This window comes from Sylvia atricapilla, chromosome 3 (assembly GCF_009819655.1).
Source record: "Sylvia atricapilla isolate bSylAtr1 chromosome 3, bSylAtr1.pri, whole genome shotgun sequence".
In the NCBI taxonomy this organism is placed as follows: Eukaryota; Metazoa; Chordata; class Aves; order Passeriformes; family Sylviidae; genus Sylvia; species Sylvia atricapilla.
In genome coordinates this window covers 92,661,285-92,675,866 of record NC_089142.1, presented here as the reverse complement: position 1 = coordinate 92,675,866, position 14,582 = coordinate 92,661,285, and the positions used below count along the sequence as shown (strand labels likewise).

General features: G+C 38.7%; 1 protein-coding gene and 1 long non-coding RNA gene across 2 annotated transcripts in view; one reads left to right on the top strand and one right to left on the bottom strand.

Moving 5' to 3' along the window:
• Window positions 1-8,836, bottom strand: part of CENPF (centromere protein F) — a 33,904-nt gene extending 25,068 nt beyond the window's left edge. Inside the window, 6 exon segments of the mRNA XM_066316185.1 lie at window positions 325-527; window positions 2,010-2,277; window positions 4,632-4,723; window positions 5,735-5,850; window positions 7,134-7,330; window positions 8,646-8,836. Of these exon segments, the coding sequence (XP_066172282.1) occupies window positions 325-527; window positions 2,010-2,277; window positions 4,632-4,723; window positions 5,735-5,850; window positions 7,134-7,330; window positions 8,646-8,807 (1,038 nt within the window). The 5' untranslated portion in view covers window positions 8,808-8,836.
• Window positions 1-14,582, top strand: part of LOC136359509 (uncharacterized) — a 515,416-nt gene that overhangs the window by 197,718 nt on the left and 303,116 nt on the right. The gene's annotated exons all lie outside the window — the stretch shown is intronic.

The window sequence follows — 14,582 nt, the reverse complement described above, 5'->3', positions numbered from 1 at the left end:
GCAAATTTTCAAAGACACGACAGTCTTTTTCAGGTCAGAACTTGCCACCAGATGTCATTGTTGCTCTATGCAACTTGATCAGTCAATATTTTTCAGAATTTGAACCAATCTTACTGGAGTATGAAAATCATTTCTTCAGGTGGTGTAAGAACCTTCCAGAAAATGGACACCTGCTTACATGTATTAATATTTTTACATATAATACATATCAAATTAGCAAACTTAGTCTGAGAACCTTTATTCTTACTAAATGGCTGAAAACTGACATTGAGGAGTACTGGCAATGAATTCTAAGAACAGAAGATATGAGAGGCAACATTTTACCTGTGCGGTAGCTTGATCAAGTTGTGCACTCGTTTGAGTCAGTTTATCTCTGGTTTTGTTCAGAATTTTCTCCTTCTCAGTTAATTCCAACTTCATTCTGTCCAGCTCCAGTTCAGTCTCTTGATGTTTATTCATATGGGACCTCTTCAGTTTTTCTTGAGCTTGCAATTGCTGTTCTAGGTCTTTAATAATGGAATTTAGTTCTGAATTTAAAAGACAGTAAAGATTAAGGATACTTTCTGCTTTGGAAGGTACCTCTTCCAACACATTTCCAAGTATTGAAAATGTTTGATAACAACCCAATTTCCTGACACAGGCACATGCCCTATAAAATTTTCAGCTAGTTAAAACAAGTTTTACTGTCTTCTACTATGACAACAATGACAAAAACTATCAAGACTGAAAGACAGTTGACTCCAAATCAATAGTTCCTATCTCATGAGAAAGAACACAAACATGAGAGCTCAGGAACAAGTGCTGCAAAGACAATTTGTTCCTGTGCAGGTTTATTTTTGTTTGGTTTTGTTACTGTCTTTAAACATGTCGCTATATTTTTTTTTCTTTTTATAAATATATCCACTACAAACATTTGCTTGGAGCAACTGTGTTTCCAAAAGACTTTTTAACTATTTGGTAATTGTAAGTGTCCTATTTGATATTTTAATCTTTCCTCTGTCTCAAAACTGCATACATATAAAACTAAGCCAAGTAATATTCTCACAGTATACATCAGTAAAAGTTTATCATCCAAAAACCACAACACAGTAGAAACACAACTCACAATAGAAAACATAAGTCAGCTACAGGAAGCATTATCCAGAATTACTATTATCTGGTTTGGGGTTTTCTTTTGGTAAAAGAAGTCCTGTCTTCTTCCTGATTCTGAGTTAGTATGGATTCCAAGCTGAAAAATCCACCAAAATTGAAGCTGCATGTGAGGTATTTGAATGAAGAGTTCAGAGAGTGCAGGGATTTGTAAAACAGTGGAAAAGCTATCCAAAGAGTACAAATAGCAGGCTCAAATGAATGCTCAACATATTTCCTCTCTTACAACTATCAGGTATCAGGAATGATTATTTCTTCATGTCAGTATGTGCAATACAAGACCGTATCTTGGGTTTTGATTGTACTTTTTGCAGCATACTTCATTTTGTGCTACCAGAATCATTCATCATGGACCAAGTGAGTTATGCACTAAGCATGTTCAATAATCAAATTTTTAAGATAGTTATGGCTCAGTCAAAAGTACCAATAGTAAGTTCTAGATAGAAAAATGAGGAAACAATATAATTGAATTTAACAGTGAGATACAATGAAATTCTGAAGGGTTTTTTAAGCTGTTTTAAGAAGATCATTCAATGAGCAATGGGATTGATGGGAAAAGGCATTTTTCCTTTTAGATTATATCTCCTACTTAGCCCAAAAATAAGAAGTGTTTGTTCCCTTCTAATTCTCATACCCTTTATGTAAAAAATACCACAGCTTGTAGGTAATCTCTGCATGGCTGATTACTGAAAACACACCAGCAGCCAACAGGGTCAGCTGCCAAAGGCAACAACAAGTATCTATCTTTCTCTTTTCCATGCTAAAGCACTGATTTCAATAGCTTGCTTCTATCTGCACACCAGCTTCCATGAAACCATACAGGAGACTGCCTCTGGGTCCTAAAGAAATGCATCAGATACCTTGGTTCTGTGCCCTCAGCTGGATCATGAGGGAAGAACTCGAGTTCTCAGCAAAGCTGTCATCAAACTCACTCTTCTCTGACAGAATACTGGAATTTGTTTCTTTATCCCACGGGAAGCAGGATGCTGCAGAGCTTCCCCTTGCAGGTGTCTCTTGGTTTCTAGCTGGTGCCTTGTCCTGTTGCCATGAAAACACGGATGAGGAAGAGTGATGCCGAGCAATCTCTCTGTGACTCAAAGAGCTTTGAGTATGAGGCTGATTTATTTTCTGTGTCCAAAAAGAGAAAAGGATTTATTTTTACACAGTTTCTTATCCAACAGATAGCAAAAGAACTAATTTAATATTAAGTAGCTAATAGGTCATCATCATTTCACATTGTTATCACAGCACCTACCAGTGCTAAGTCCTGATACATACCATTATTTTTATACTATGTAAATAAAATAACTTTAGCTCAAGTAGCCAAGCATAGCTGACACTTATAAATACAAATGAGAATATAAAAAACAGTATTTTGATCTACATATCTTTATAAGTAATACATAATTTTTGTCCTTTTCAAGAGAGATCCCATCATTTAACTCCTACATTTTTTAAAATCAAAACCTACATTTTTGCAGGTAAGTGAAGACAAGTAAGTTGCAAAAAAAAAAAAAAAAAAAAAAATATATATACATATATATAAAGTCTAGAATAACATATGATATTTGACCAACATTTAATTCTACTGGAAAAAACACAGGTAAATTCAAAACAGATTTAATTATTTAAACTTATAAATAGAGTACTCTAAAATTGTTATAACAAAATCTGCCAGGTACAAGCTTTCAATATTTTCCCACAGAAGAATTAAACAGAGGAAAAAGATTAATTTTTTTTCTCCTTCTTAAGTGAAAAAAACCCAAACAAACAGAACCTCAAAGAGTAAAGCCCCTATTGTTTTTTAACTGGATTTTGAATGCATATCATTTTAATTACTTTTTCTTAAACTAAATCCCTAAACCATGTAAACCACTTCTCAGTGAAACCAGAGGATATGCTGTTATCTAGGCACAGCTATGCCAAGACCAGAAATCTATATTACATTGTCCAGAATGCTGCGTCCAATCCTGTAAAATAACTTGTTAACAGACGAAGAGGAAAGAAAACTAACCATGCATGCAGTAATCATTTCCCCTCTATGCCTATTAAATTTATATTTTCTGAGACAAAAGTTTGAATTCAGAACTAGCCACAATGATGACCAAATTCTTCCTGGAATCATAGACTTGGAGTCCAAATGTATCAGGTATTCCTTTTTCAAATTATGTTTTCCTGATGTATTACGTCACTATTTTTTTTTTTAAAAAGCTGAATTTCACTCACCATCTTAATTACTGCAAGTGTTACAAAATACTGTGCAGACTTCAACCATATTATTCAACTCTTTTTCAGGACACTAATCAACATGCTGAATAGTATAGTTCTCCTTACCATGCCTTCTCAGGCTCCTCTGTTGACCATTCCCCAACAAAAATTGACCATTTTTTGCCACTTTGCACTCAATCTTTTCCTTAAATTTGCAAGAGCTCCCCTCATCAATTTCTTTCCCTTCCATCAGTGTATATCCAACATTATACTGACTTACATTAACTTACACATTTTCTGATTTGTTCTTAAAAGAAAATCCCCAAAAGGTCTGAAAATATGCGAGGCATGATTTGCCTTTATCAATAAATGGTTGTCCTTTTCTCCATACATCTATACACACTTCAGTAAACTTATCAGATCATGTTTCTAATGATTTCCCCAGGACAAAAAGTTGGTCTGACTGAACTGTATTTCCAGGAAGAGGCATTGTAAGTGCTTTTTTCTAATGTCCTCATCCTTGTCCCCTGCCAGTGTCAAGAGAAGAATGAGGCAACATTGCACATCACAGTAACTCAACAGTCCCATACTGCAGTGCCGTACCAATTAATGGGCAAATACTCTCTGTATCTGGCAATTTATTTTTTATTACTATTCATTTTATCAATCTATTTTAAGACTACTTCCAATTTGAGTCTGTGCCACAGATTCAACCCCAATGAAAAAAGGATCTGATATAGAAAACTTCTTAAACCTTTACTTGCTAAGTACCAAAGATAAAGTTATTTCACATTTTCTGCAATGGCTTTTTCCTTGAGGACTTTCACATCTTATTCATCTTGTTCTCAGAGATTAGCTAATACTGTTCCTCTTTCCTATATGTTTGAAAGATTTATGGGTTTCTATTTTCTAGATGTAAATTATTTCTCACAATCTTTTTCAAGGCTATTTTATTATCCTATTGTATTTTGCTTGGCATAAGTGACACTGTTTTATCTTGTCCTCGCTTGCAGGAGACTTCCAGTTTCTGAAGAATGTGTTCTCATTTTTAATGTCCTGCTTTCCTTTGCCATTCGAAGAGGATGGCTTCTCTGAACTCTTCAAGATTACTTCTGAATGGCAGTACTCATATAAATTAATTCTCTTGCTTTTTCTTTTGAAATTATATTTTATGTGGTGTAGAATATTTTTCACTGTTTTCCATTCCATTTTCCAAGTTCAATCAGTGGTTACTTTCTTAGATATCACACAGACCATTCCTAAAAGATACTTACCTTAAGCTGGATGGTTCTCAGTTCTAATTGTAGCTCTATATTTTCTTGTACTTTTTTCTTGTATTTTTCTTCTAGTTCTTCAAACTTAGCATCTACAAAGACATGATGAAGAGTTCTTCATAATCTGCCTTAGTCCAACCAGTTTTTCACCCAATCCAGCCAGGTTTTCTTACCCCTATGGGTCCCATCCAACTTGAAATATTCTGGGATTCAATGATCTTAATGAATTTAAGACTGCAGCTTTCAAAAGAAAATATGTCGCCAGGAATACAATTTTAAATAAAGTCAGGTAAATCATTTTAATCTTATCCCTATTTCAGGAGTACCATGCTTAGTGGAATGCTTGACACTGCCACTAACTACATCCCTTCTCAGATATGCATAAAGAAAGTAAAAGGAACAAGAGTGGAAGAGTAAGATTTGAGATTTTACTGGAGTAAGATTGAGATGCCAAATTCACAGAACACTTGTTTATAGCATGGAAAGAGGTAAATAACACGTTTAATATTGAACACATCAAAGCTTTTCAGCATAAAGAGCATAAAGGGTGTCTAGCTACAGAACTCTCCACTTAAGGAAACTTTCTGTTGTTTTTCCACCACACTCAAAAATTTAAAATCTTTTTGATGTCACTAGTTTGAAGACAGAAGTGATGCTTTAAAATGGATATAGAGCATTAATTGTGTAGATTATCATGCACAGTAACAGTCTAAGCAAAAAATAAGTTTCCAAAGAAATAATACATTTAACTGTTGACTGCATTTTAGTTAAAATAACTGTGGTACAGGGAGAAAGAAATTTGCTCCCCATAACATGAGGGGAAGAGCTGGCACTGGGAACAGGCATTCAAAAGATTGCTGCAGTCTACTGAAGGATATTTTATTACTATTCTAAGTCGATCAATGTAGCATTAAAAAGACGTAATATTTGTGATGTGTTCAATTTGCACTAATAATTTTTAAATTAAAACCTAGGGTTTCTCATAATGACTTGCATAAGAGAGGCTAAGGCAACTCAGTACAAGTGCAAAGTTTAAAATACTCAACCTTCCAAGAAAACTGACAGTCAACTACCTGTGCTGGATGAAGAAAAGGTTCATTTACCATTATTACTTTGAACTGGTGTTAGAGGAGCAGTAAAACTTTTCTGTGGAGTGCCACTGAATGATAAATCTCCTGCAGTGGATGTTTGCTGACTCCTCTCAAGCTCACATTTGCATCTGTTCAGGAAACAAGCAGCATCATAAATTAAGAATGGAAACTAAAACATTAAATAGCTATTTTTAAGAGCCTAACATACACTAATAAATTATATGATTCTAAGAACTTAAAGATCAAGTCAAGACATGTCCACTGAAAAATTCTAGGTGGTATAACACAAAAATATGAACATATTTTATTTAGAGTTCCAACATATTTAATCAAGTACATAGGAGTCAAAGCTAAAACACAAAATCAAACCCCAAGTAGATGAAATCAGAACTGTTTGAGGTCTCACCGTATAAAGCTGCAGTTCAGCTAAATATACCCAAATCACTGTAAGCACTGAGAACATCAAACTCTTACTCTTCAGGAAGCATCTTTATGGTAGGAAACAAAACTTTCAGGTTTTTTGTTCTGATACTGCACACTTTCAGAAAACTGTGCATGACTCATGAAAATGCAAGGGCATACTCTCCACCCAACAGCATATTTTTCATGTGTTCCATTTACATCCCTACCCAAGACACCACAGCAGACAAACCCACTTGAGGGACTTATGTGAGCTTGAAGAGTTACCAGGGCATCCAATGAAACCATGTAACTAATTCAGAGGCCATACAGTAACTCCTGTCCTGCCCAGTGAGCACAGGTTGATAAAATTATAGTCTCAGGCTGTAGCCCATTGCATCAATGACTCCACATTTATTTTGACAATTTTTATTTTCCTCCTCTTTTACAGCTCTCCCAGAGGACCATCAGGTGGTATGAAGTGGCAGATGATCACATACCAAACAAAATGCAGAAAAATACAAAATCACAAACTATTGCCAAGAATGAGGTACATGCAGTAACTGTTACTTTGTAATGAACAGCTATGTAAAAGCGTATAATGGGAAGGGGGAACTCAGCAAACCAGACTTAATTTTGGGAATAGATGAATGGAACACATATCCTCAGCTCACAACCTCTTTGTCTCAACATGTGATAGCAGATACAGAGAACTTTAGTGAAGTTCTATCAACCCTGTTGAATCTCACTAGATTCTTCACTGATGGATCTCACCAACTTCTTGCACAGAGTTGGGTTTCTACATGCCATAAATTGTGTTGTATTATTTCCCACAGCAGTCAAATACCTCAACACTCTTGATTTTTCACAAAAACCAAAGAAAATAAAAGAAAAATTAAGAGAAACACAGCTTCCTCTTTATTTGGTTCTATTAGGACATGTATGAGGCATGAGCAAAAAAATGACAAAATAACCATTGTAAATATGTTAGAGACACACAGCAAGTCCTCACCTTTTCAGTTCTTGTTCAAGCCTTTCAATGTCCTTCTTGCAGGAATTCAGCTGACCTGACTGAATGTTGATCTGAGATTCTTTTACTTGAAGATCATGTGAAATTTTCTGCTTTGCTTTCTCAAGGTTATCACACAATTCCATCAAGCTCTGGTTTTCTCTCTTTAGTATTGCAGATTCATTTTTTTCATCTTCAACCTAGTTGGAACATAGAGACGTTTTTGAAATTATCACTCCTCTCTATACTTTGGTGCATTTATCATTTTAGTAAGTTTACAGGCTGTTATTTTCTTCCTAACACTTCAAAATCTGACAGCTCTAAAAACCTCAGATGTACACATTATTTAAATATTCTTGGGTGTGAACAAAACCCACATTTCCTGAAATTCAACTCAGTGACATTAACAGTTTCTATTTATTGACAAGATATGAGCTCTTCAAAAAATTCATCAATCCCTAAATTATTAATAATCATCATTAGTCCACATTCTTCACTGATAATCTCACTTCCCTTTCCAGCCTATCTTTCCAAGCCAGAAGACCTTGACTCACTTCATAAAGTTTGCACAATAATCATCAAATGTCACAGCTTTGAAGATAGAGTCTGGCAGGAAAGATGTCTTCTCCTCGCTGACGAAGCATCATCTTTGGCACAATGTTGTTCTTTTGACTGAAAATTGTATTACCTGTTGCTTCTGGAGAGCTTTAAAGCACCCCTTCTTTTTGTTTGGGGAGCACAGCAGTTCCTTGGAATGGTTGGAACAATTTTGTGGAATCTCATGGGAAGAAACTCAAAGCAAACTGCTAGGCATAAGATTTTCTAGAAAGCTGTAGCCATCTAAAGGTAATAACAAGAAACCTTTCTAAATTGTCTCTGAGCTGTAGTCAAACCTTACAAAACAAAATTTAACCAAATGGGACCTGAAGCATGGCAGGACCCGGACCAATCAGGTCTTTAGTCCCCTGGTTAGAGGACTGACAGGGTAGAGTTAGATGAGGTGTAAAATTACAGCCCTAAAAACAAAAAAAAAATAGAGCACCAAATCCTAAACCCCCAGACTCTACAAGGAAAAAGCTAAGGAATAACATAAACAAAGTTTATAGGTATCTGAAGGCAAGGTGAAATAGGAAGAGCCTGCCAACTGTGCAGCTCAGGTATATAAAATAGGCCCAGTTGCTATCACAGATTTTAACAGCTATAACAATGAAATGCTTATTTTCTTAATCATAAAGAGCTGTAGAAAAACCTCCAAGTATACATAAATATCTAGAAATAGACAATCATGCCAAAGAGATAGGAAGCAGGAATTATATTAACAACCAAAAAGAACTAAACAGGGAGAAGAACATGATGAGTATCAAGCAAGATGAATATAAACAGTTTATAATTCTGTGCTACCTTTTGTTTCAGTCAGGGAAAAGAAGCAAAATACCAACCCATTTCCTAACAACAACCACCAGAAAATGTACTGTTATAACAGTGCTCGGCATGGCTAATGGCATTTTGGGTTACCTTCTGCTTCTGTTTCTGCAAAGCTGCCTCCAAAGTCTCTAGCTGGTATTGCCGTTGCTGACGCTCCTTTTTAAGCTTATCCACTTGAGTTTCCAGCTCATGGATCTTCTGCAGGACTCTGGGGGAGAGGCCCTCCTTCCATTCCTCCACAGCCCAGCTCATAGTGGCCGGACTCTTGTTTCACATCAAGCGGAGAGAATCTTGCCTGAAACACAAAGACAACCACAATGAGACCTTCCAAGAGGTTAAGATTCCCTTTTAAAGGGAACACATTTTTCAAACTTAGCAACGATTAGAATACAGCATTCCACAGCCTTACGGGCTTCCTGACCTAAACACCAAGCAGCACCTTAAAATATTAGGTCCTATTTTGACACACTTCTGTGCAGCTAAGAGCAGATCATAAAACCTCGTTCTAATGAATCTCCTGGCAACAACAGAGTTTATACTCTTAGAGCTGCGTTTGACAGCTGCACCTCAGAAGGTGTCTCCTTGCGAAAACACACGGCTCCGTACGAGGCGTCAGCTACGCTTCTTTATTTACTTTTCAATGCGGCTACGCTCGGGGCATCTCAGAGCAACTAAAACTAGAGACCAACGACAGGAGGAGAGAGCCCTCACAGGAGAGGGAGGCTGCCTGTCACCGTCAGCCCCACGCCCGACCGCTCACTCACCGGAGCCCGGCGACAGGGACTCGAGCCCGGCGACCACTGCCGGCACACCACGGTGCCCACGGTGCCCTCAGCCAGGCGCGACCCCGCCGCGACTCAAACCCGGCACCACCGCCCCGCGGCCGTTTGTGTCCGCCCCCGCCACGCCGCGGCCCTGCGCGCTGATTGGTCCGGCCGCCACGCCGCCGGCCACGCGGCCGCGGCCCCGCCGCCAATGGGAGCGCAGTGCGACACCGCCCGCCCTCCTGAGTGGCTGGTTCGGAAGTGTTCAAATTCCATTGGAGGCGGCGGCGCAGGCGCGCGGGGCCCCGAGGCCGTTGCCCTCAGTCGGGCGGGCCGTTGCCCTCAGTCGGGCGGGCCGTTGCCCTCAGTCGGGCGGGGCGGTGCCCTCAGTCGGGCGGGGCGGTGCCCTCAGTCGGGCGGGCCGTTGCCCTCAGTCGGGCGGGGCGGTGCCCTCAGTCGGGCGGGCCGTTGCCCTCAGTCGGGCGGGGCGGTGCCCTCAGTCGGGCGGGGCGGTGCCCTCAGTCGGGCGGGGCGAGCCGCGGGGCGGGAAGGGGCTAAGACTGGGGAAAGAGATGGGGATGAAGGCAGCAGCTGTGGGGTGTAAGGGCTGTGTCACATCTTTATCCGAACCCACCTTCCCGACCCCCAAAGAGAGCCTGAGTTTTGGGAAAGGGAACGATAACACTCTGTCCCGGTCGTCACCCTTTCACTGGGAAAGATGAACGGAAGGATCCCCAAGTGCTTTTGTATTCAGTTCTACTCCTGGTGCTTGGGGATCGTTTTTTCTTTAGGGTTTTTGTTTGTGTGTTTGTTTGTTTCTTGGGGGTTGTTTGTTTTGTTTGGGGGGTTTGGGTTTTGTTTGGTTGTTGTTTGGTTCTTTTGGGGTTTTGTTCTTGGTTTGGTTTGGTTTCTTGGTTGTTTTTTCGGGGGAGTTGTTTAGTTTTGGTTTTTTAAGGCGAAGGGAGGCAATTTAGCTCACTATTACACATTTTCCACCCAGAAACGCAAACAATCAAAAAGCCCGAAATAGTTTGTAAGTATGGTCTAACACAGAGCATAGAATGGACATGACAACGGTGAAGGCTGAAGGATTCTAAAGTTCCTGTGAAGTTCCCTGGGTACCTGTGACTTGTTTTTCAGACCCTCTCTGCCGCCTGATCACCTCTCTGAGGGGAGTTTTGGGGTTGAAGAGGAATGTTCCTTTCTGCCAGAATCCATGACTTGTGACTCTACGATCTGATTGTCATTTTACCTATTTAAATGTCCTTCTTTTCATAATTGCTCTGAGAATATTTGTTCAAGCACTGCTTTTTAAATCATATTTAGGAAATCAAGTTAAACAAATCTACCCTGAGAAGTTAAACAGCTCACCAGTTGGCTGGTGAGAGCTCTGATTATAAATAAATATGGCGCAACAAACTTGCCAGCACATTGTTAAAAAATCTCCAAACTGTGTCCTGAGCAAAACAAGCTGTGATGGAACTGATCCATCATAAATACCTCTTTACAAATAACAATTTAAAAAAAGCCCAAACAACCAAACAGGCTAGAAATTTCCGTGATGAACTTTATGCAGGTGCTCCTGAGGGAAGAGCACAGAACAGCAGTGGAGCAGGAGCTGCTTTAGAAGAATGAAAACCCCTCACACAGTACTGCCAAATGATTAATGAAAGCTGAGAACCAGTCTGAACTGAAGGGGATCTTCTGTGTGGTGGACAAGAGGCAAATGTTCTTTGAGAATAAAATACTCATTATATGCTACTTTCAGTAAGTGTTTCCCATTGGACAGTAACAAATGCTACTTAATTGTAAAAATTGAAGAGTTTTCATTTTCTGCAGACGATATCACAGTGGGACTACTGATAGACATGAAGCTCTAGCATTTAAACCAGTTCATCATGATTAATTCCTCAGGGAAGACTTCAGTGAAACAGCTTCAACTTCCAAAACTGGTGGCATATTTTCCAGAATGAGTATAGACAGCCTTCAGCATTCTTACAAGGTATTGAAAAGTGAAAATCCGCTGCTGTGTGCAGAGCTTTTAAGATGCAATCTGATTAATATCTGCATAACTGAGGCTAAAGGCACTGACCACTGTTATCAACTTGAATATGAGAAAACACTTATTCTGAAGCTGATTTCTAAGGGTGGTCTGGTTTGTACTAAGTTAATTATTTACAAATTAATTCTTTCATATTTGAAAATATTTATGTAATGATTGCAGGAATTAACTAATTATCATGAAAGACAAAAAAACTCATAAAGAGTACAGAAACTTGCTTTATCTTTTGCCACATCAACTTATTCTGCTCATTACCTTCATAAGTGTCAAGACATTTATTACAGTATGTAAATATAAGAATAAAAATATTAGTAAAAGATTGAATTATGAGATACAAGAATAAAATCAAATACTCTGAAAAAATAGTAACAGGTTATAAAGGATGTTAATAGCAGACATCAGTTTGTCTAACACTTGTAATTATTTTGATTGTTCTCTACTAGCTAGAATTCATGATGTCTTTCTAAGAGGCTCTCAAAGTCCCCTGTTTTAGAATTCCCCAGGATTTTTAGCAAAGAGTACTTCAAGTCTTGTGAATTGGTTTTCTCTGGCCTTGAAATTCCATTCCGATTTTGCCAAACATCACCATTTACATTTTCTCACCTGCGTTCCTTACTGCAATTTCTAATAAGGGACCAGAACAGCAAGTAGAGTACAAAACTCACTATAGGTTAATTTTGTATTGCTATACCTTGTGTCAGAGCGTGTGATGGAACAAAACCAGAAGGGGAAGAAAGGAAAAGAATGTCTGATGAGAAAATCTCCCCCTGCCTGGATATCGCAAGAAGCAGAAAGCAGATAGAGCTTTTCCTCAATATTCTTCCTTGCCGGACTCAGAATCCATCAGGAAAGGCCAAATTCATGTAAGTGTGTATATAAATACATATGCACATCAAAGAGCACTTGAGAAGCCCAGGGAAAGAGATAAATGGGCTGGGTATACTGTGTCTGATGGGGTTCCACCTTCCCAACTTCCCTGTGGAGGCACCAGAGGCAGACACTCTGCCAGGCTGGGTGTGAAAGAGAACATGGTTCATTTTCCTTAGCCTCACCCTAACCCCACCCTGTACTAAGTGATGGCTCTTGCCTCTGGAAAACAAAATTCCCCATCTCTGCCAATGCAGGAAAATAATTGAGAAGAGGGTGGCAGTTTAGATGTCAGTATTGCAGCTGCACAGGTAAGTCTGCACTAATGGAACCCAGAGAGCTACCATTGTAAAATACAATGCTTGCTTGTTTGTACACCCTTAGATTCCCTGTTCTTCACATGGTTTTTCACAAAACACACAGCTTTTTTGGTGAACAAAATGAATATTAAGGTGGATGTCATTGGGATGTGCAGAGAACCTTACACCTTAGATTTCTCAACTGCCTTTTGCTCTTAAAAAAGGTTGAAGTGACCTGCACAATCTTTTTTCACAGTTTATTAACAAAAAAATCACAGACCACAACATATCACAAATTGTAACTCTGTTCCCAGAGGAGATGGGGTTGTTTCTTTAGTGAGTATTACGGGTTTTTTTTATGAACCAATTGAAACTGTTACTGAAGCGCTAATGCTGACAGCTGTGCTAGGGTCAATTGGATGAATGTATTAGTGGATCAAATACCCACAGTTGCTCTATTGTTTGGGATCACATTGGCTAGTACAGCCCACTGAACACCACTGGGGAGGTTTCCTAGTACTGAGAAGGTGACTGAGGTTACCTGGCTTGTCTAAGGTGACACAGTGAATCACATGCCATTGCTGGATAGGGACCCACAGGTGCAGCCCCTGGCAGTTTAAAACACCTCCAGGCAACGTTGCCACACTGCCACTCTCCCTTCTGTCCCCCACGTTGCCACTGCTCCTTTTTGACAACTTTGGTACTGATCTGAAATGCCAGGTGAGAAGGTTAAACAGGTAAGGGGTATTATGTCAAGCAAAGACCTTTCTGGTAGCAACAGCATGTACATGTATATATTGGGTTGCAAGCTGCTGCATTGTCTGGTCAGATTCCTGTCCCAGCTCAGCAGGTGGAACAGGGATATAAAGGAGAGAGTGAAGAGGGCTGTGGGGACACCCACTCAAATGAGTTTAAACATCATGTAACAAGACCTTAAGTCCCTGTGTTTTAATCCTTAACACCTATCTGTCACAATGATAGCAAGAAACTTTTACAAAATAAATGAATTCTTGGGCTTTATAACCAGTGTGTTTTACAGGGATAAAACTATTTTACAGCTTCTGCTTTCAATAAAATCCTTCATATATTTAGGGCAATTACTCTGAATACTTTTCATCACAGGAAATTATTCTCTGATCTTTACATGCAGTGTAATATTATTGTGATTTTTTTAATAATCTACAAACTTCTGCAGAAGTGTTGACCACTGGATCTAAAGCTGCTGAGCAGTTACAAAGATAAACCCACTACAACAAACAATAGTAAATTATTTAACCGTATAAAGGATTCAGAACCAGAGTGCTTGTTAGTTGATGTTAGCAAATGTTAGTTTTGAATGTAAATGTTACTTTTTTAACACTTGTTATTATATTGGAAGGGTGGAGGAAGAAAACAAGCATCTAAAAAGAAATGTTTTCTAAGTAAGTGAACACATACTATCTTACCTGAAGCTGGGTTTGCAGCTATAGCAATAGTTACAGTAGTGAAAAGGTATTTATGTCTTCCTTTCCTGTTCTAAAAAACTTATTTTCAAACACTAATGAATGCAGTCACTAGCATAATGCTTAAAGGGCTGATATACAGTTAAGAAAATGATAAATAATTACAGCAGTTGCTTTAAAATTTGACACATCGAGTCCATATTGTCTAGGGATTCAAATTACCAGTTACTAAACTGTAAATGAGATTGGAACACTTTTTTTCTTTAATGGTGATTTCCCTCTCTTTATCATTCTGTTGCCAACTAGAAATGACAATACTAAGCAAATGTTTCATGCTACATATGTTAACACAAAGAAACACATTCATTATATTATCAATCACTGTTATATCTTATGGGAAATGAGTTATCAGATTTCAAAGGCATTTGGTAAGATGGGAACATGTTACTTCCTTCCTGGTCCACTATTTGCTAACTTTCATGGATCTCTAGCTTGCATTTCCTTTGGCCCCCATTTTTGTTAGAACTGTACACCCAACCACACATGAGTACATCTACTGTGAGTATCATTCTCTTCTAACCTGAGAGAAAAGA